Raw genomic sequence first — 23612 nt, 5'->3', positions numbered from 1 at the left:
CCAAGTAGCTGGGATTACAGGTGTGCACCACCACACCTGGCTAATTTTGTGTTTTTAGTAGAGACAGGGTTTCACCATGTTGGTCAGGCTGGTCTTGAACTCCTGACCTCAGATGATCCACCCACCTTGGCCTCCCAAAGTGCTGGGATTATAGGCGTGAGCCACCACATGTGGCCTGAAAAATTAAGATTTTTTAAGATAAACTTAGGAGAGAATGATACAGGTAAAAAATTCAAACAGTAACTTGAGTCAGATAATAGAGAAAATAATTTCAACTGCCTCTGGGTTTTTAAAGCAGAACTTTTTATTAGTTAATAGACTATTCTTAGTTATTGTATTTTATTAACAGACTATTCTTAGTTACTATACATATGTTCAAAATTAAAATTTTACATTTCTAAAAAACAATCCATAATTTTAAGATTCTTTCATTTACAGGTCTATCTCTAATTCATCCAAAAAGGTGGCATTGAATCAAAGACACAAAATTTACCTATCCCGGTCCCTCCGAGAACCTGCTCGCAAACCACTACTCCTCCTCATTTCCCTTTCTCTCTCCCTTTCCCGATCTCTCTCTCCTCGGTTCCTTAATCTCTGCATTAAACCTAGAAGAAAATAAGAAATATACTGTATTTAGATGAATGCAAATTCAACTACCTTAAATTTCAAAGTCAATGCAAAGAAATGAGACAAACGTAAAGAAAACATGACAGCTAAAGATTATCCTTCCCTAGCACCTGTGTTGTTAACGCCTTTCTCTCCCTATGGGTTTTCAGGGTTGAAGGTGACTGTGTAGAATATACCTGGCACAAAATAGATGTTCACTCAATATTTGTTAATTTTCTCCCTTGTCATGTCAAAGTTGTGAAGTAATATACAGCAAGTGAGGTTATGATAGTGTCACTATAAATAATGCTGAAATTTCTTACATGACTAGACTCATTTAAATATCATCTGTTCTTAGTTTTTGCCATGAAAGCATTAAAGGCCACCAGAATATTACCTATTATTATTTTTAAATTCCTAAGCCCAAGCCAGAGTATGGTTTCCTGTAAGTGTACAAAAAAGATAGCTTTGAAATGTTATGATTTCCCAGTTTCCTCATTCGCATCTCTTCACTTCTTTTCATTATAACATTAAAGAAAGTGAAATGGTGAAACTGATGAAAAGCTGAGGAACTCTAACCATCAATCCTTTCTACAGCTCATTCAGTCTCCATCCACCTACAAGTCTGATAATCTTCTGCTCCTACTTGATGTTAATCTCCTAAGGCTTTTGTAATTTTGACAAATTTTAAAATTTGCTCATTGTAATCTTAAAAGTTAGCTAAGAGTCCTAACCCCAAAGTGCTGATCCTCAGTGAGGTAATAAGCTTGCACCAGGATTCTTTTTTTTTTTTTTTAAGTCTCACTAAACAGTGAGCTTAGTGACACAGTTGATTTACACTTGGTTGCAAAGTCTTCTTCTCACTGGGGAACAGCAACAAGTTTGGAAATCGTAATTTGAACAGCACTGCTCTTAGAATAGCATTTTCTTCTCAAATATCCATGTGGGTTAAATATTGAAGTGGAGGAAATGCTGCAATTTGCTCGGTGAATTTTTATATCACTATGTATTTTACAACCTCTTACCCAACCGCAACATGTAACAATTGAGATGAAAAACTAGTACAATCACAAACATTTATCAAAATAAATTTATCAAAATAAACGTAAAGTAGGAAATTGTTGTCAATTAGAATAGTTTAAGATTAAATCAATCTAGAATAAAATTATGTAAAAATGTAGATTTATACTCTCACACATATATAAACCATGATTACCACTGTTGGTTTGAGGGACAAGGAAAGAAATTTTATGATGCTTGTTATTTGTAGACTACTTACTTGTGTGGGTGCCTTTGTTGGCATTTTGGATACACTCTAGATTTGGCAATTTTCATTTGACAAAATGCTTGTGCAATGGCTGTATAAAAACTTCGTGCTACACCACTGCCCTCTCCTGGCTCATCCTTAAATGTGACTTTTACTCTGTGTACAGCCATTGGTGTAGTAGCACATCTTCGACCAAAGTGATTGTTAAGCTGCCTCATAGTCTGCTGAATGAGAAGATCTCGATCCCGATCAACCTATTAAAACACATCAAGAAGTCAAAAAGTAGTAAATTCAATGTTGGAAAGTAGTTAGAATTTTTTGTAGCCTGAATTTTTCTATTTTCAATCTGAAAATCTAGTTTTAGCTTTTCCTTGAGAGTTTAAAAAACTACAAAGTAATCAGAGTTCTCAGAAGCTTATCCACTATGAAATACAATGGTTTAAAGCACACAACAATGTCTTGCAAATTAAATCAGGGCAACAGAATTTAATTCAATTCTAACACTTTCTTTCAAAGGTTTATTGGAAAACAATAATCTTGTTCAATTTTGGGATACACCAGAATACCAAATAATCAGAGATGTTAAAAAAAAAAAAAACAAAACAGAAAAAAACACAGATGAATTCCTTGATGACAAGCTAAGTGGGTGGGAGGCTGGAGGGGAATCAACCAAACTGGAAAATTGTTTGCACCTTTTCTCACAAAGATATATATAATCATTAATGAGTGTGTCTATCACCTATAGCTACATAAAAAGCCTCTAAAATCTGAGAGAAAGCCAACTTAGAAAAAAAATGGGCATATCAACTGAGTTAAATACAACTATCCTAAATATATGAAATAATGTTTCACTTTGCTCAAAATAAGATAAATTCAAATTAAAACTATACTGAGGTGCTATTTCTTACCTATCAGATTAGCAAAAATCTAGAAGTTTAACAAATGTTGGCAAGACTGAGGAATCAGGCATTCTCACATTGACGGTGAAAATGCAAAATTATGCAACTGCTGTGCAGAAGTATCCGTCAATGTCTAGCAAAATTACATGCACATACTCTTTGACCCAGCAATTCCACATCTAAGCACCTATCTCAGGGACACACTAGCAAAAAAACACGAGGCCATTCATCAAAAGACTGGAAATAAGCCCGAATACCTAGCCTATAAGGGATTAGCTGCAAAAACTGCGATAACAACCATAAAAGTGCAGTACATTAAGCAGCTATAAAAGGAAGGCAGAACATCTCACATTTTCTCTGGGATATACTATTAACTGAGAAAAGCAAGATGGAATAAAATGTATAGTATGTCTGGGGAGGTGGGAGGAAGTATGTAATTAATATACACATATGCTTATATATTTTAAAAGGGAGGGAAGGAAATAAACTTGAAAAAACAGTAAAAGAGACAAGAATGGACTTATAGCCATTCTTTTGTAGAGTTCACTCTGCCACACTGTAGATATTTTACATTGATTACAAAATAAAACCAAAAGAGGAAAAAGGAATCCCTAAAACCTGGAAGCAAAATGAAACAAAAGGTCCTAATTATATAGAGCTGGTAGCAAAACCTACAAAGAGTGACTTTAAAATAAACCTCCTTTAACTGTGTTATCTCTAACTGTATATGATCTAAGGACAAACATCTGCAAATAAATCTTTAATTATTTTGAATGATCATTTTGTTAGTGATAGTGCTGATGTTATAATTCTTTTGAGACAGAGTCTCTCACATTATGTTGCCCAGGCTGTCCTCGAATTCCTGGACTCAAGCCATCCTTACACCTCAGATTCCAGTGATGTAATTCTAAGACTGCTACTATGCATGTTGTGGCATTAAAACAAATGAGTAATTTGATTAATGTTGTTGGGAAATTGGATATTCAGTCTGAAAGAAAGGAGATAAAGACTTAAGATCTAAGAAGCAAGGCCAGGTGTGGTGGCTCACACCTCTAATCCCAGCATTTTGGGAGGCCAGGGCTGGTGGATCACCTGAGGTCGGGAGTTTGAGACCAGCCTGGCCAACATGGTGAAACCCTGTCTCTATTAAAAATACAAAAATTAGCCAGGCATGGTAGTAGACACCTGTAATCCCAGCTACTCAGGAGGCTGAAGCAGGAGAGTCTCCTGAACCCAAGAGGCGGAGGTTGCAGTGAGCCAAGATCATGCCACCATGCTCTGGCCTGGGTGACAAAGCAAGACTCCGCCTCAAAAAAAAAAAAAAAAAAAAAAAAAAAAAAAAAAAAAAAAAAAAAAAAAAAATCTAAGATGCAAAAATAACAAAAACAACCTTGTGGTCCTACATCTTGAATTTGAATTGGGAGTATCAATATTAATTCATTATTTGATTTTTTTTAAAAAAAAGAACAAAATAAAATGCACTGCCCAACTGTTATCAATTAAAAAGGCCTAGAAACCATGATCAACTCAGTAACTATTTGCAACCTTAGAGCACAGACTGTAATCTCAAAACACAATTTCCTACTAAAAGGAATCAAGGCTACTTTAAGAAATGGCTGATTTAAGGTCTGTGACAGGAAACGCACAAGATGAAACATACCAGGAAGTAAGAAAGTTATCAAAAATTACTGGGCCCATGCCAAAAGGACTGAGGAATCAAAACTGACTCAAGACTCCCATTAGCCAAAGAAGACACAATTTGAGCATCAATATGAATAATAATTTCAATGGAATTAAATACATAAAAAATGTTTAAATCAAGGCATGCATAATGATACTTAAAAACTAAAACAAAAAAATTCATAGAGGATGCTAGGGAACCAAACTGCCAGAGAAAACCACTATTCTAAATTTGATGGTTACAATAAGAAAAAATAAAAAGAAACCACACACACACACACACACACACACACACACACACACAAATAAAAAATAAATTTGGTAGTTTAACATTTCTTTTAATTTTTTAATTATAAGTACATATACCTAAGTAAAGCTATTGTTATTTTGTATGTTTTAAAATTTATATAAATAGCATACTAAGGTATAGTATAAGAAAACCTAAATAACTTTACCTCTAGTGATAAATCTCTTGACTGCTGGTTTCTCAGTTTTTCCATTTCTCTACGGAATTTTGATTCTTTTACCTCAAAACCACCCAATTCAGTCAGGATCTTAAAAAAAAAAAAATGCATGACAGAGTATTCCCTGAAATATGTGCTTATCAGGCAGAATGGAATTTAAAGTGCACAAAATACATACTGATCCAGGTTCTGCTCCAACATCTTCCATGAATACCCTGCCGAACAGTTCTAAAGAAAGGCGCCAACGTCCTAGCAGCATATCATGGGAAATAACCATTCCCATAAAGCTACACTGTGGCCTGTAAGAAGTTTAAGGGAAGGGGTGGGGGGGAGGAAATACTTTAGCCAATTTCAAAGACTGACTGTTTTTTGTTCAATGGTAGTAACTTACTTTTTTTTTTCTTTAAAATATTCTGAGGTCTTAACTTCTTCAAACTGCATCCTAACAGAGAACTTTTCCATAGCCACTTGTTCCCCACAGAACTTATTATTTTTCCTCCCTTATTCCTTCTGTCTTCTACATATGGATAAATTCCTGGGCTATGTCTTACCTTCATCTTTCATTTTATCTCCTCTCTAAGCTTAAAGTCCAACGTCCATCTCCATTTAGGTGACTCCCAGATCCACCTCTACTTCAAACTTTCACCATGAACCAGAATTTCCATTTGTTAAATAAATATGTCCACGTCAATGATGCTCAATTCAAACTCAGCATGGCTAAAACTTAATATGGCTTCTTCACCACAATGACAATTCTGATTTTTTTTCAATAGTACCATCTCTTTCCCTAATGCCCTGACTTAGAGCAGATTTTAATTTTTCTTCCTCCTGTTCCATCAAAGTGATCAAGTCCATCTTAAGTTTCTCTTCCTTTCCACCATGTCCTTTCTATCCCCAAAGTCAACATTCTGCCTCAGCATCTTTCCCCCAACTAACTGAAACTATTAATAATAACAAATAGCTTTCTAACTGGCCTCCTTACCTCTAATTCTCTCCAGTCTGTTTCTGCACATTCTAACCACCTCAATTCAATCCATACTGCTTCTAGGAAGCTTGGTCCACCCAAGTCCACAATTCTCCCCTGCCTTATATGGTTGTTAGACAATGTATATACAATGTATCTTATTTTCAAACTAGCTTTTTAACTCTAATCTAAACAAAAAAAGTATTATGCCATGTAACCAAAAAACAGAGAGTCAACAAATCATACTGAGCCACAGTATATACTAACAGATTTCTATTAGATAAACAAAGAACCTACCTCTTGTAAGAGAATTACAGACTTGGAAAAGGAGCACAGATAAGTGTGAATCACAAATCTAGAAAGTTCCACTCTTTCTAATTATTCAGTTTCCCCTTAGCTGAGCTGCTAACAGCAAGTCTACAAATGGTAACTAAACATGGATATACATTTTTAACGCTGTACTGAACAATAAAAACAAAGGGTCTTAGCAAATACCTGAAAGATGTGAGAGGTGGCCCTTCACTTTCAGTGAGTCCTATTTCTGCTAGTAAGCTACTTTTTAATTGTGCAGCAAGATCATGAGCAGATGGCCCTGGTTTTGAACTCTCAGCTTCTTCTGGCAGCACGGGCTGTTCTTCCCCTTCTTTTTTTTGCCGGTTTTGCATGTTCATTACATTTTTCAGATTGGCAGCATAAGACATTTTTGTTGGAAGAACCTATGAATATTTACATTTAAAAGTTACAAATGAAGGGAAAAAAAACTAACCAGATTTTGTCCTCAACTTAGTAATACAGGAATCATATGCAAGTTTTTTTCCCTTTCTGGAGCTTCAATGGTTCTGATGGCCCTAGCTGACCACCAATTCCAATGCATTTACCAAACCAACCTCAGACAACTGTTTTTTTTTTTTTTGAGACGGAGTCTCACTCTGTTGCCCAGGCGGGAGTGCAGTGGCGCAGTCTTGGCTTATTGCAACCTCCGTCTCCTGGGTTCAAGCGATTCTCCTGCCTCAGCCTCCCGAGTAGCTGGGATTACAGGCGCCCGCCACAATGCCCAGCTAATTTTTTGTAATTTTAGTAGTAGATGGGGTTTGGCTATGTTGGCCAGTATGGTCTTGAACTCCTGACCTCAAGTGATCCACCCACCACAGCCTCCCAAAGCGCTGGGATTACAGGCGTGAACCACCACATCCGGCCTTCCCCCACCCACCCCTTAAATTCACTTCTTGGCCTGAGCACAGTGGCTCACGCCTGTAATCCGAGCACTCTGGGAGGCTGAAGTGGCCGGATCACTTGAGGTCAGGACTTGGAAACAAGCCTGGCCAACATAGCGAAACCGTCTTTCCTAAAAATACAAAATAAATACCCGTGCGTGGTGGCGGGCACCTGTAATCCCAGCTACTTGGGAGACTGAGGCAGGAGAATAGCTTGAACCCAGGAGGAAGAGGTTGCAGTGAGCCAAGATTGTGCCACTACACTCTAGCCTGAGTGACAGAGTGAGACTCCGTCTCACAAAAATAAATAAAATAAAATAAAATAAGTTCACTTCTTGCCTTGGAACTTCAGAGAACTTTTAAATAAATCTTTATAATATCAGTGGTACTTAATTCTCATATATTTTTAATATTTTCAGTACTGCATTCTCCTTTTTATTACTGAGATAAAAAACATTCTATTCAACTACATGTCTTCTAAACCTGCTTTTTAATGTTTTACTACGTTTTCAGTGGACAAACAGTAGAGTGTAATTTTAGGCTCCCAAATCGGAGCTATATCTGAAAACCAGATCTACCACTTAACTAGTTGTGTGACACAGACATTCCCACATGAAATTTACTTACTCTCTTCAAGACTCAATTTCTTACCCAAAAAATCAGGGTGATAATGCATTCTACCAAACATAGTTATGAAGATGGAGACCAATGCCCAGGAGACAGATTTAGTCCACAAATATTAGGTATCATTATTAATGCTATCTTATTTATCTAGTCTTGATTAAAATTAGTTCAGAAAGTTAAAGTTGTAGCCAAAATTACACATGCTCATCTACAGACTTTTATTATACATGAAAAATTTAAATTTTCAGCCACATACAGCAGTCAGCTCTGTGAAACAGACAAAGCACATAAGGAGGCTGGTATTTTATGGATGAAGTGATCTGACAGCAAGTTAATGACAGTGCTGGAATTCTTCCTACATTATATCACAAGGCAGGAAATTCTGACACTTCATTTCAGAAAATATAATAGTCTAAATTAATGCATTTATAAAAATCTATATGCTGGGACAAGTTGTCCTTAATAAATATTATATTGCAAAAACTTTTACCGTCTTACCTCTAGGCAGTTTCTATCCACTGTAACCTCCATTAAACATTTCCCACTACTGGCAGATGAAGAATAAAGACCCTGACTTGGACGGCCAAAAAGATCCTCCTTTCTAGCATTTGGCTGAAATTTTAACAGAAATATTCTAGTTACATTGAATACTTTAAAGAAAATAAACTCAATTAGAAAGAAACCTTAAGACTAACTTGTTTAATTCACCTGCAACAGATGTGGCTGATCAGCCAAGGGGATGGCTTCAGCCAGAGGCACTTCAAATGGATTTGGGGGTATACACCCAAGGAATGTCATGGAGTCTGAACGTCGGAAAAATGGATGGTTTTGGCCAGTTTCTGCAGGAAGAGAGTCATCATCCTTATCATTCAAGGTAGCACCTAAACATAAAAAGATAAAATGTTTTGTTTTTTAGGAAAATTATTTAATTACTGGATTAGGGTAACAGACCTTTAATCTGCTCAATCCAAAATTCCTACTACCTCTTTTATAAAATTTTAATGCCACACAAAAACAAGTTTATAGTCCAAACTTTTGGTATTTTTTAAAGTAAATGTAACAGTTTAATATGGTTACAATGTAAGTTTTATGTTATGTGCAAATTTTAGTTACGTGTATGTTACAATAAAAAATGCAAAATAAAAATCAGCATTTAACAATATTGTGCCATTCTGTATTGGACAGAGGTTTCCCACATCCTCCTCTTTATCTTTTGAGATACCCACCACCCAAATACAGTTAGATTCATGAGTATATTCAGGACCCAACTCACTGACAACTCCAAACAGAGGAGATGATCAGGAGTTGAAACCTGAGCATTTGCTAAGCAGAGAGTAATGTCTGAACAATTTACATATCTTGATAGTAAGTCAGCACACTAGCACCAAATCTCCTTAATGGAGTAAAACTTTGGCAGTGCCTTGTTTGCATATCAATGGCAGTGAGCTATGGCTGGGTTCTCAAAAAATGGCAATTAGGCCAATTGTCTTTCCACAGGCTGAATAAAAGTCCTAGTTGATAATAACAAACTGGTGAATGCATTATTTAGCCCCATCTGAAATAACTGAAACCCACAAATAAACTCCACTAGACCCCAAAGTGTGATATTAAAACTTTTGGATAAAAGCCTGGAGTTGGGATATTTTCTCTTTTCATTGTATTAATTGCTAGCATTCTGATATTTAGGAGCTGTAACTGGTAATTCTCATTTTCTTAACTAATCTATTTTGCATCAATATTAACAAAGGTTTTGCTAAGATTTTATTAAATGTAATAACAGTACATTAAGAGTAAAGGTAAACATAATACTAAGACAAATACAAGATAGAAGATAAAGAAAAATACTGTTGGAAAGTTTGTAACGTTTCTTTAATACATCCTTAGTTTTGCAATGTATAATGCAAGAATGTGTAAGCACAAATGGACAGAAAATGTAAGAAATGAGACATAGAGAAGAAAAGAGAAATTCCCACCCAGACAGAAAATAATGAAGTTAAAAAGCTTGAAGGGGAACTACTGAGGCAGCCATTTCTTGAAGTAGATTAGCAGATTTTCTGTGCACTAACTTTGATTGGTGTCATCATCATTTTCATGTTCTGAATCTTCATTATCAATACCCAGTTCCAAGAGTTCTCGCGTCCTTTAAAAAGACAAGTGAGTCATTTTACCTAAAGTATCTATATAATATGAACAGTAGCAAAAGTCAGGGAAAATACAAGCAAAACACACTAAAAGGTCACTAATATATCTAACAAATTTCAAACACTGCAATACATTGTCAGAATCTGGGAAATGGTAGAGCAAACAGGTTTATTTACCATTATTACAAAATGGACTCAATAGAAGAAAAAGCAAATCACCTAAGAAATAAGGAGTACCTACACAAACTCTAACAGAAAACATGGACTGGGCATGTTAACTCATGCCTGTAATCCCAACATTTTGGGAGGCTAAGGCAGGGGGATCACTTAGGCCAGGACTTCAAGACCAGCCTGGGAAACATCATGAGACACTGTCTCTCCAAAACATTAAGAAATGAGCCAGGCATGGTAGCACACGCCTGTAAGTCCTATCTACTTGGAAGGCTAAGGCAGGAGGATCTCTTGAGTCCAGGAGTTCAAGGTTGCAGTAAGCTTTGATTGCACCACCACATTCCAGCCTGGGCAACAGAGTCAGACCCCATCCCTTTAAAAAAAAAAAAAGGAAAAAATGAAGATGACAGATAATCAGGCCAAACTATCTCAAGCATGAAGTTTAACCAGATTCTTAGGTTTCCTATTTTAAGTGAAGAGTGGCAATGGAGAAAGGTTGGATAAATTCAAGCCCACTTTCCCACATGAAATGGTCCTGTGCTAGTTCTCTTTTGCAATGCTATTCTCCTTACTTCAAATTTTGACAATGTACTAATAGAGACCATACCAAGCAAGTATTTCTCAAATCAATCTCATGGCAAGAATGGATACCTTTTGCGTTCTAGTTGAGGTGTATCCAATGTTGTCTGCTGATTCATTGCCTTAATCCAGTATATAAGTGCTTGAAAAACATATGCCACATGCTTCAATGAGCAAACATCCAAAACTGGAAGAACATCAGAATGCTCATCATTATGAGACCGCATTAGAGACAGAGCATAATTTAGGAAGTCTCCTCGTGCAGACATCATCCCTTGACGGGCGCTAAGCAAGGTGGCACGTCTATAAGAACAGAAAGAAATGACAATGTTTATTAGAAGAACACAAATGTGAAATTTACTATCATAAATAAGCAAAATTAGGAACTGAGAATATTCATAAATACAAAGTAGTTAAGCCTGCTGCTCAGCTTTAGAAATATAACCACTGTGCATGATTTACAGTCTTATACTTCATATAGAAAAGGAATTCCAGTATCCTTTGGAATGGCAAAAGGAACTCCTTCCCTGAAGAGAGTGATTCTCAAACTTCAGGGTCCATCAAAGTCACCTGGAGGGCTTATTCAAACAGACCTCTAGTCTAATCCCCAGAGTTTTAGCAGGTCTGGGGTAGAGCCCCAGAATATGCATTTCTATAGCTCTTAGGTGACGTCGATGGTGCTGTTATCTAGGGACCACACTTTGAGAATCACTTAATTAAAATGACACCAAAAACACAAGCAATGAAAGAAAACATAGATATCCTGGGCAACATGGTGAAACCCTGTCTCTACTAAAAGTACAAAAATTAGCCGGGCATGGTGGCAGGTGCCTGTAATCCCAGCTACCTGGAAGGCTGAGGCAGGAGAACTGCTTGAAACTGGGAGGTGAAGGTTGCAGTGAGCCAAGATCACACCACTGCACTCAGCCTCGGCAACAGAGCAAGACCCTGTCTCAAAAAAGAAATCAAACAAACAAACACTCAGATATAAATTGGAATTTATGAAAATTAAAATTGTACTTTCAAAGATACCATCAAGAAAGTGAAAAGATATCCCGGAGAATGGGACAAAATCTTCCCAAATTATATATTTGATAATGGGCTTATATGCAGAATAAAGAACTCATACACCTCAATTTTAAAAGACAAGCCAATTTAAAAAATGGGCAAGGCCGGGTGCAGGAGCTTACGCCTGTAATCCCAGCACTTTGGGAGACCAAGGTGGGTGTATCACTTGAGGTCAGGAGTTCAAGACCAGCCTGGTCAAAATGGCAAAACTTCATCTCTACTAAAAATACAAAAAAGTTGGCTGGGCCTGGTGGCAGGTGCCTGTAATCCCAGCTACTCAGGAGGCTGAGGCAGGAGACTCGCTTGAGCCCGGGAGGCAGAGGTTGCAGTGAGCCAAGATCACACCACTGCACTCCAGCCTGGACAATAAGAGCCAAACTCGTTTCAACAACAACAACAACAACAACAAAAAAAAAAAGGTGGGGGGGCTGGGGGTGTAGGATCCAAATAAGACACTTCTCCAAAGAAGATAAACGAATGGCCAGTTAGCCCATGAAAAGATGATCAACATCACTGACCATTAGGGAAATGCAAACCAAAGATACTAGGTCACACCCACTGGGATGGTTATAACAAAAAATAGTGTTGGTGAAAATGTAGAAAAACTAAAACTCTCATACATACACTGCTAGTGAGAATGTCTTCCTCTTTGGAAAACAGTATTGCCCGTTCTTCAAAGGGTTACAAACAGTTACCATATGGCCCAGCAGTTCCATAACTAGGTATACATTCAAGAAAACTGAAAATACACATCTACACAAAAATCTATACACAAAAGTTCATATGAGCATTATGCATAATAGTGGAAAGGTGAAAACAACCCAAATGTACAACTGATGAAAGGATAAACAAAAAATAGTATGCTCATACAATGAAATGTTGCTAGGAAATGAAAAATAATGAAGTACTACTGATGTATGCTAAATATAGATGAACCTGAAAATCATTATGCTAAGTTAAAGAACCCAGTCACAAAAGACCACATACTGTATGATTCCATTTACAGGAAATATCCAGAATCTATTGAGAGGGAAAATAGATTAACGGTTGCTTAGGAAGGGGAAGTGGGGGAAGTAAGGGAAAATGAAGAATGATTGCTAATAGGTTTTCTGTAGAGAAGATTAAAATGTTCCAAAATTCATTATGATGAAGGTTATACAGGGCTGGAAAACTATGGAATTGGACACTTTTTAATTTAAATGGGTGAATTATGTGTGATATGTGAATCATTACATTAAAGCTGACAGACCATCACCACCAATTATGATCCGTTATCAGAATTCTGTTCTCTGGGGTAACGACTACAGCCTAACAAAGATAAGGCTTTCGTCTTTGTGAAGCAGCCTTCCTAGGACAGGAAAGCTGTTACCTCTCAAATCTCTATCTTTAGTACAGATATCTTTACCAACCATTCAATTCTGCATAATTGACATTTCTACCATTTTTCCCCCAGTTCTCACGTGTTCGAAAGCAAGTTTGTCCATTACACTACTCTAGGTTTTTCTCTTTAATTTTCCTATTATTTATTCAGGATCAAGGTCTAAATATAAATGATGCCTCTGGTACTTAATCTCTCAACAAGGCCCTAAATTCTGTTTTTGATTTCAATGCTTCTATCCCCTCCTTTTGGTCTTCACTGCTCTACTTTAGTAACTATTACCTCTACTGTAGATGCCTATCACTGTCTTTCTAAGTAATCTCTTAGACCTTTGTCTTTCCTCACTTTATGATCTGCCCAGAATAACAAAGCTGTTTATCCTGAGGTCGAGATAGAACCAAATCCTTGGATTTTGACTTTAGGTATGAGGTACTTTTACTATATTACTGCTGTTGCTCTGTTGTTCAATATTTGAGCTGATACCTACTCCTGAAAAAGGTCACTTTATAACTGAATAGAAAAGAACATAACAAATACATAGATATATATTTTAATTATAATTCAACAGGCTGGGGAGGCAGAAAAAAAGAAATGTGATTTGAGAAAAAAAGAGCAGCACTGGTAATCACATACTTTCCCCCTCCTGAGTACAAAGTACATTCATAACCAATTCTAGTCAAAATAACTTTCCAAGAGGAGAGGGGGAGGTCTTGAGAATAATGAGACAAACATAGAGACCAATAACTTCAAAAATAAAAAGGCTTTAGTATCAGATTCCTATGATACGAACGGATTTTTAAAAATAGCTTGGATGATAACTAGCCTATTCTGCCTCAACAAGTAATGCAAGCAAGTCATTTCTTTCTCCCTTCACAGTAAGATGAGATCTTACATAACAGCAACTAAAATGCTTTACCCTTCTAGGATACAAAGATTCTATCTAAACACACAAGTACAGATGCTCCTCGACTGAAGATGTGGTTATGTCCTGATAAACTCATCATAAATGCATAAAGTCTAAATGCATTGAATACCCCCAATAAACCCATCATAAAACAAAAAAAAAATTATAAACTGGGGACCAGGCGCGGTGGCTCGCACCTGGAATCCCAGCACTTTGGGAGGCCAAGGCAGGCGGATCACAAGGTCAGGAGATCCAGACCATCCTGGCTAACACGGCAAAACCCCGTCTCTACTAAAAATACAAAAAATTAGCCGGGCATGGTGGCGGGTGCCTGTAGTCCCAGCTACTCAGGAGGCTGAGGCAGGAGGATGGCGTGAACCCGGAAGGTGGAGCTTGCAGTGAGTCAAGATAGCGCCACCGCGCTCCAGCCTGGGTGAGAGTGTGAGACTCCGTCTCAACAACAAAAAAATTATAAGTTGGAGATCCATTTTAAGTCGGGGACGTTCTGTATATATGAAGAATTTCATACCGTCTGCCTTCAAGTGTTCGTAAGCTAGCTTCTTCTCGCGCAGTCATCCTCTCTCTTCTCGCTGAATTCTGAGAAGCGTGAAGAGGATGATTTGGATGTCCAGGATCACCAGCAGATGCTAATGCAGAACCATAACGTAATTGAGCTTCAGTAGAATCCATAATACTGACCATCCAGTTCCAAGTGGGAATAAGCTTTTCTTCTACATAGTTCTATGAAGACCAAACTAAAATAGTTAAAACTATCCAAACAGAGCTAAATTCGATACAGCAGCAGTATGTCAACTTTTAAACATTTGTAACATTTAATTCCCCTAATACTGGAATTCTCATAATTGACAGCCAAAAAAATACACTGGAATGAGAAACTTTTCAGTGCTTTCATACCTGTAAGTTTACTGCATCTTGGTAAGTCAATTTCACGGCTGCTGGAATCTGAGAGTATACTAGGTGATTATACTTAGGAATAAGGCCCATCAAGTCCGAGATTTGTCTAATGACAATGCTGTAAGCCCTGGCTAAACTGCTTGCAGATGTTAGGTAACTGCTGGCGTTGCTAGCTTCCAAAGCAGCTGCTGCAGCTGCAGCACTTGTACTGATGGTACCACTCCGGCGTAAGTTTGAAGGATCAATATAAATCAAACCCGCTGAACTTGCTATAAGGAAAAGGGACAACGACAATGAGCTAATGTTAGTTTTTAATTGTGTTTCTCTGGGATTATATATACTTATGTAAATCTAAATGATCAATTGTGGTAGCCAAGCAAAAAATTTTGCCCAAACCACACTATTTTGGGGAGGGGAGTATGGAGGGGACAAGAATTAATATAAAGTGCTCAACTAGGGGAAATCTGATCCCCATAGCACCCCCCACACACCCTGCCAAAGGGGCTATACATTTGGCTGTATCTGCAGACATTCTTGGTTATCACAACTGTGGGAGCCAAGGGGAGGGGAAGAAGGGTGAGAGGGGTTTTACTGGCATCTAGTGGGTGTAGGTTAGGGATGCTGCTTAACATCCCACAATGCACAAGACAGCCTCCCACAATTATCCAGCCCAAAAATGCAATAATGCAAAGACTGGGAAACCCTGCTATAATCATATGTGCATAATTTTTATATTTGAAACTCAACAAAACAATGAGGAACTATCATAAAACTAATTTTATTTTTAATTTTTAAAAATCTATCTAAGTATTCTTAGGAATACCAAGTTTTCAGACTTGCCTGCTGGTGTAGATGTACTGGAAGGGGCTGTACTGGCTGCTCGCTGATGCTGGGTGTTGCGGACAGCCCACTGCATTGAGCGGGGAGCTTGGGCAGCACCATTGGCATGGGAGCTATTTGTGGTTCTTTCTAATGGTTCATCGAGCATAAAGGTCTCCTGTTCTATGTCGTCACTCTGACTACTACTGCTATCAGAATCACTCGAGTCATTCGATTGAGAATCATCTTCAGAAAAGAAGGCAGGAACACTGCTTGCTCCTAAAATTTTATTTTAAAACCAAAACATTGTGAGTTTAATAATTAAAATTACAATCTACTCCTCATTCAGGAAAACATACATATTAAACAGAATGCCAGACTGTATTTAATAATCCACAAAACCCACCACTAAAATAGTTTTTATTAGAAAATAACTTTTAAGTCTGGCTCTGTGGCTTAGGCAGGAGTGCAGTGTCACCATCTCGGCTCACTGCAACCTCTGCCTCCTGGGTTCAAGTTATTCGTATGCCTCAGTCTCCTAAATAAATTTTAGCTGGGTGTGGTGGCACATGCCTATAATCCCAACAACGGAGGAGGCTGAGGTGGGACGACTCCTTGAGCTCAGGAACTCAAGACCAGTCTGGGCAACATAGCAAGATCCCATCTCTTACAAAAAAAAAAATTAGCCCGATGTGGTGGCTTGCACCTGTAGTCCCAGCTACTCAGGGGGCTGAGGTAGGAGCTCAGGACGTCAAGGCTGGAAAGAACTCTGATTGCACCACTGGAATATCCAGCCTGGGTGACAGAGTGAGACCCAATTCCAAAAAAAAAAAAGACAAGAAAATACAAATCTTTTAAATAAACTTTAAAATTCATTCATTATTTAATAACCAGAAAAGCTGGAGAAAGAGTTACTAAAATAATACTTTCTTTTCTAATACCCAGAGAACTAGGATGAAGTTATAAAAATGCTTAGCTACCCTTGCATATATCACACAAAGTATGAACAAATCCACACTGAATACACACACACAGCCTTAGCATAAGCAAGAAGGCTGTTGGGATAAGGCAACATACCTGCTTCTGAACCAGCAGTCGCTGCAGTGACAACGCTTCTGCGCCCACTAGCATTATCTTGGTTGCTGTGGTTACTTTCACTATCACTTTCTGTTTCAGCTGCTGCTAACAAGTCCAGCTCCATATCACTCCCTTAAAAAAACATTTAAATAAGAAAAAAGCACATACTCACTATGGTTTAAAACAGGGTCTGATAAGCCAGAATATCATAAGGGTGGTAACTAAGAAGGCATGGGGGGTGGGAGTTGGGGAGAAGGGGAATGGTGTGAGAGAGAAGGGATAACTACTAAAATAAGACTCAGTAACTACTCAACCTTAGAAGAATGGCTAGGGAAACAGTCTAGCACATCAGGGCAGTGCAGGGGAGGACTGAGAGCAAATATACAAGTTATCAGCATCTGGGTGTAATTATGGGTGATTTATTTTCCTTTTCTTTAATTTCCAAATGTTTCATAATGCACCTATGATTTAGTTTTTAAAAGTCTTTTAAGAAACTGACTTAAAAAGAAAAAACAAATTATTTTATATATGTATTATATATAGCACCTAAATTTTCCAAACAGATGCTATAGAAACCCTTGGCAGAAAGTTTAAGTTGACCATTTCACTACACATTCAAATGAGGTTTCTCCCTGTATTTAATATCCCCCTTTAAAAGTACTTGATTTACTCATACTGAGTAATTTCTCAAATAACCTGCATACCATCTTCATCATGCTCATCATGTTGTCCCTCTGCCTCAGCATTTTCTTCCCCATGTTCTTCCTGTTCATCGTGATGATCCTCTTCTCCAGCCACACCCTCCACCACCTCAACCTAAATCCAGAATCTTATTTGTAGACAAAGTACATAATAAACCTTTATCTCTACCAGCATTCTCCCAAAGTAGCTAGTTAACTAAAATGCAAAGATTCCCTAACTATAGAGAATTCAAAATCATGTATCAAGCAGTTTTGAAAATCTTCATCTGTTAGTGACAATTTGCTATCAAAAATTACATCCTGGCCAGGCACAGTGGCTCACGCCTATAATCCCAACACTCTGGGAGGCCGAGATGGAGATGGGCGGATCACAAAGTCAAGAGATCAAAACCATCCTGGCCAACATGGTGAGACCCCAAATCTACTAAAAACACAAAAATTAGCCAGGCGTGGTGCGTGCCTGTAGTCTCAACTACTCAGGAGGCTGAGGCAAGAGAATCACTTGAACCCGGGAGGTGGAGGATGCAGTGAGGCAAGATTACACCACTGCATTCCAGCCTGGCAAAAGAGCAAGACGCCATCTCAAAAAAATAAAAAAATTATACCCACAGATCCCAAAGTTTATTACTGAGCATATACAGAACCCTCAAATTAGAAGTATAAAAATTATACTGGGGGCAGGGAGGAGAGTTAAATTTTTATATACTGCAGGCATTATAAAATTTACCTCATAAATATGTAGTATCCTCTTTCAAATACATTGTACAAAACTACCAAATTTTTCTAATATTAATAATATCTTGGCTGGGCGCAGTGGCTCACACCTGTAATCCCAGCACTTTGGGAGGCTGAGGCGGGTGGATCACGAGGTCAGGAGTTCGAGACCAGCCTGATCAACATGATGAAATCCCGTCTCTACTAAAAATACAAAAATTAGCTGGGTGTGATGGTGTGCACTTGTAATCCCAGCAACTCAGGAGGCTGTGGCAGGAGAATGGCGTAATCCCGGGAGGTGGAGCTTGCAGTGAGCTGAGATCCGGCCACTGCACTCCAGCCCGGGAGACAGAGCGAGACTCCGTCTCAAAAAAAAAACAAAAACAAAAACAAACAAACAAACAAAAAACAGAGTATCTTTGCTGTTAACACTGAGAATATCTCAACTCTTAATCCTTAGGTAAAGACAAGTTTGTGTCCAATTTCCTAATACCCAGTAAGTCACAAATTATTAAAATAATTTTACTATGTATAACCACAAATGAGAATATATAACAAACACCTACAAACTGGATGCAAATGCATATAGTAGTCTCAAGCTACTATTAATGTAATTTCTAGTGACTACTCTTCTTTTCCCACAAAATAAAAGCTTTTTAAATCTACCACAATTAAAATCACCTCTTCCACATCCGCTGAAACAATATCATCCTGTTCTTCATCTCTGCCCCGAACAGGCTGTGACTGGCTGATGCGCCTCTGTTGTGGATTCCTGATGATGTAGGATGACTGAGACTGACTGGAGCTGTAAAGAATCAGAAGCTTATGAGTATACTGCTGCCACAGCTCAGATATGCAACACATATTTTTATTTAACTCATTTATTACATGTGAGACACTTGCTAGGATGTGACTTTAAATCTAAGCTGAGAATTCTTGGAAACCAACAATACTTAATCTATAATATATCAGAAAATACAAATCTCAGAATATGTTTTTTCTTTTTAAGTCATTTCAAATCTGTGTTGATGCACATATTTGTATGAGTCCATCCCATCGAAAAATTCTACAGGAAGATTTTTCCTCCTCCACCAGCAGGTCTCAGTTTCCAAAGGCTCTGACAGCACCATTTGTCCATTAACAGAAAGTGTTTAATACAAGTGATCTAACTTTTAGGAGATCTGACATGATTTCTACTTTGAATGAGCTTATTAACTAATGACTTGCTGATGTATGTGGGGAAAACATCAGTTCAAAAGCATGATTTTAAAATAGAGTCATAACCAAAGGCAAAGTGGCAAAAGTTTCACTTCCCTAAACACCTGACTTGGAAACCAAGAAAAGACAGTTGACTGGATTATAAAAGGAAAAGGGAGAACCAGAAAATACAGCTTAAAATACAGGCCAGAAATCTGAAATTGGCTAAATAACCCTGTCACCTATTATTTATAGATAAAGAAATGGGGGGTAAAAGATGTTGAAATCAAAAGACCTTTAAGTGATTGCACTGACAGGTTCTTTCCTTATCTCAGTTGCTATGAGAAATGAGAATCAAACCAATTACACCTGAGAGCTGACTGGAACATCATGCTTTCAAACAAACAGATAAGTGGTCTCAATATGATGTTTAACACTAGAACTGTAAGTAACTGGTAAAACGGAGATTATGGATTACAAAAGTGGGAAAGGCTAAGAGAAAATCTGTAGAGATGAAAAAGGGTATTTCCAACCACTAAAGAGATTTCAATATTAAAACATAAAAGTCAGCATTGTGTGAAGTCACAACTAATGAGTGTTTCTTTTTTAAAACAAACATCCTGGAACAAACATCCAAAGAAGTATAGTCCCCTCAAAGTGCTTACTTTAAGAAGTTATGCACTTAGTATGTATAATACTGCCAAAACAGGCTGGGTATAGTGGCTAATGTGTGTAATCCCAACGTTTTGGGAGGTTGAGGTTGGGAGGATTGCTTGAGGACAGGAATTTAAGACCAACCTGGGCAACATTGCGAGACCCAATCTCTACAAAAAATTTAAAAGAAGTAATTTAAAAATACTAATACAGGCCGGGCGCGGTGGCTCAAGCCTGTAATCCCAGCACTTTGGGAGGCCGAGACGGGCGGATCACAAGGTCAGGAGATCGAGACCATCCTGGCTAACACGGTGAAACCCCGTCTCTACTAAAGAATACAAAAAACTAGCCGGGCGATGAGGCGGGCGCCTGTAGTCCCAGCTACTTGGGAGGCGGAGGCAGGAGAATGGCGTAAACCTGGGAGGCAGAGCTTGCAGTGAGCTGAGATCCGGCCACCGCACTCCAGCCTGGGCGACAGAGCCAGACTCCGTCTCAAAAAAAAGAAAAAAAGAAAAAAAAAAAAAGAAAAAGAAAAATACTAATACATAAAACATATTACATGAACATCCCTTACCTGAAATGCTTGGGACCAGAGTGTTTGATCTTGTGTGTGTGTGTGTGTTTTTTTTTGTTGTTTTTGTTTGTTTTTTTTTTTTTTTTTTGGAGTATCTACATTACATATATTTACCAGTTGAGCATCCTCAATCCCAAAATCCAAAATACTCCAACGAGCATTTCCCCTGAGCATCATGGTGGTGCTCAGAAAGTTTCAGGTTTTGCAGCATTTCAGATTTCACACTTTCAGATTAGGAACACTCAACCTGTGTAACTCCCCAGTTACCTGTGTGACTTCAACTTTTTTCCCAACAGTCCTGAAACCTAGTCTAATAAAGCCCTGTTAATACACTTCTAAGTTTTAGGGACTTCTAGTTCCGGCAATTTGGCAGACTGTGCAGAGAAACCACTCTTGTTAAGGAACACACATATATGCTAGATATTTAAAAAAAAAAAAAAAAAAAGGACAGCTATGGGGGTGATGAAGAGAAATGATTATACTGTATAAAGCTTGGAAAGAATAGTCCCAAAGGGACCTACTGATGTCTCTTGGGCTAGAAGGGCTTCAAGGAACCACAGATTTCACATGAGAGTCCGGAGGCTAAGCAAAGGATAAACAGTAATCTCCTCTTCTGTCCCCCTCACATATACAAAGCTAAACATAAATCTTAAAAGGACAACACCATGAAGGAGTGAAACAGAAAAATCATACCTCAAGAGACTTACCTATCTCAGCCATGAATGGATGCAGAATGGAAAAAGTTCTCTTTTGAGAACTTCTAACTACAAGTCTGCATTTTAGAGAGTTTTGGACTGCACTCTACACTATAAAGTCTGGTTCAGTGTTGGTTAACTGTGTGGCGGCTCAACACTATCAGCAAGCACCAAGCAGTCTTCCTCTCTACTCTGCCATCTACTATCCAGGAGAATACAAAAAAAAGGAAGGATCTGTCAAGACAAGTCTAGCGTCTAAACTTTAATTAGCTGTGTTACACTGGAGAAGTTGCCTAACTTTTCTGAGCTGTAGTTTCCCCATTTTACAAACTAGAATGATAGTGGTTATCTATGACGTATTGGGAAAATTAAAACGGGTAATGTGTCTACAATACTTAGGAAAGTTCCTAGTACATACTAAAATTTCAGTAACTGTTAGTTACTGTTATATGAAAGACATGGAAATAAAGTAGAAACAGATTATTTGTTAAGAACATAACAAGAACATTTTCAAGAGGTGGAAAGAAGCAACGGAAAAAACCACTCTTAAGACTTCACACTCAGTGGGGTGATATACACCATCTATAATCCAACACAAGTGAAATCCCAGAGAATGGTTAAGTCTGTGTTTTTAAAATTAAGACATCCTTGGAACACTGGTCAAAATATACCCTTTATGGGTAAGAATGTACTGTACTATAATAGAACTTTTAACAGTTGAAGAAAACATTAGCACTATTTCTTGATTATAACATGAGATCTCCTGCTGGGAAGGTTTACGAAGTTGCCTCAAGAAACAATCAAAGGGAATGGAATAAAGAGAGTTTAAGAGTATATAATACTTTAATAACGAGACTAAGAACAAGATGACACAAAATCTTGAAACTTACTAGGAACAGTTTCATGGGCAGTGTTTAGAGATGAGATGATCCCAAAATCTGTTCAACAGCCATCAATTTTTTATGTTCCAGAACAAGATCAAGGGAAGGATACTAAGAATTCACAAACTAATATCACTTAAGTAACTAATGAGTTCCTCACAGGGTATCAAGATCAGGAAAATCATACAGAGTCCAAGCAGATCTCACTAACAGAATCATTTAATAACGGGATAGACTTGACAAGTCTGAAGATATACAGCTTGATTTATAACAGTTTTCAACAAGTCCTGGAGGTGTATCAGTATCAAGGACACTATGGGAGAGCTCTGTTAGACAAAACTGGATTTAGATTAAAGGAACACCTGACATTAAAGGAAAAATTGGGACACATATACTGGCATATAGGAGAATAGTGAGAGCAGATACTCAACACCAACCCAGATCAAACCCAAGGATGACAACTTGGGAGCTATCCCAAATACTAAAGCAGGCCATCCTTAGTAACAGAGATGTTTTCCAGAAAAGGAGGAAAAGGGTCTTTAGATCTTAAAGGTCCCTATTAAAACATCATCACACATGCACTTGGTTATAAAATCAGACTTGAAAAAACAAAATACAATAAATATTTGCCAAAGATCTAGAGCATTACTACTGAAAAGTCTGGTACCTAAACCAGCAGAATTGGCATCACCTGAGAACTTGAAAGACATACAAAGTTGGAGGCCCCACCTCCAGATCTCTAGAGTGGGCATTTATATTTTAATAAGAGCCCCAAGTCATTTTCATACATATTAAAGTTTGAGAAGCAGTGTGCTAAAGAACGTCGGAAAGTTTTAAGTTGCTCCACATCCTGATTCAACAAGCTTACGGTGTAATTAGGGAAACTATCAAACAAATAGAAAAGATAAATGAAACTTAAGAACAAATAATCTTATAATTAGAAACATTTATAATGGAGCTATTTTAGTCCTGTCCTTGATAATATCGCTGTTGTAGAAAAATATTTAAAATTCCAGCTTTTTGGCTGTTATTTATGTTATACAAATGATCATGTACAACACCTGAGTGCTTATGCAAAGGTTTTAGAAGTCAAACACGACATTTCCAAGGAAAGGATTAATTGGAATCTGTTACCTGGTAGCAATTTTACCTGCTAGACTGATCAGATGACGGTCGTGGTGGCAGTGGTTCCACTGAAAATAATTCTTCACTGCCCTGCATGGCATCTATGCTAGTACTAGCCAGGGTAAATGGTGCAGTTGGACGAGCAATCCCCATTCTGACAGGAACAATCAGTGACTCTGCTACATTGCACAATTCTTCCACAGCATAAGGTAGCAATGCTTGGAATACACGCTTGCATTTTCCAATTGGCTGTGGAATAAAGTTGCTAGAACAAAAAGAGAAATATAAGCAATCTATCTTT

The 23612-nt window shown here is 37.8% G+C and overlaps 1 protein-coding gene across 1 annotated transcript in view; it reads right to left on the bottom strand.

The window, feature by feature from the left end:
- Positions 1-23612, bottom strand: part of UBR5 (ubiquitin protein ligase E3 component n-recognin 5) — a 110056-nt gene that overhangs the window by 19013 nt on the left and 67431 nt on the right. The window contains 18 exon segments of the mRNA XM_017859443.1: positions 394-397; positions 494-605; positions 1886-1938; positions 1940-2127; positions 4908-5006; positions 5095-5215; positions 6376-6596; positions 8217-8330; positions 8427-8599; positions 9785-9858; positions 10682-10912; positions 14489-14700; positions 14875-15143; positions 15715-15972; positions 16771-16902; positions 17475-17586; positions 18867-18990; positions 23337-23576. Of these exon segments, the coding sequence (XP_017714932.1) occupies positions 394-397; positions 494-605; positions 1886-1938; positions 1940-2127; positions 4908-5006; positions 5095-5215; positions 6376-6596; positions 8217-8330; positions 8427-8599; positions 9785-9858; positions 10682-10912; positions 14489-14700; positions 14875-15143; positions 15715-15972; positions 16771-16902; positions 17475-17586; positions 18867-18990; positions 23337-23576 (2737 nt within the window).

Source organism: Rhinopithecus bieti, unplaced genomic scaffold, assembly GCF_001698545.2.
Source record: "Rhinopithecus bieti isolate Rb0 unplaced genomic scaffold, ASM169854v2 scaffold_47952, whole genome shotgun sequence".
NCBI lineage: Eukaryota > Metazoa > Chordata > Mammalia > Primates > Cercopithecidae > Rhinopithecus > Rhinopithecus bieti.
This window is presented reverse-complemented; position numbering and strand designations above follow the sequence as displayed.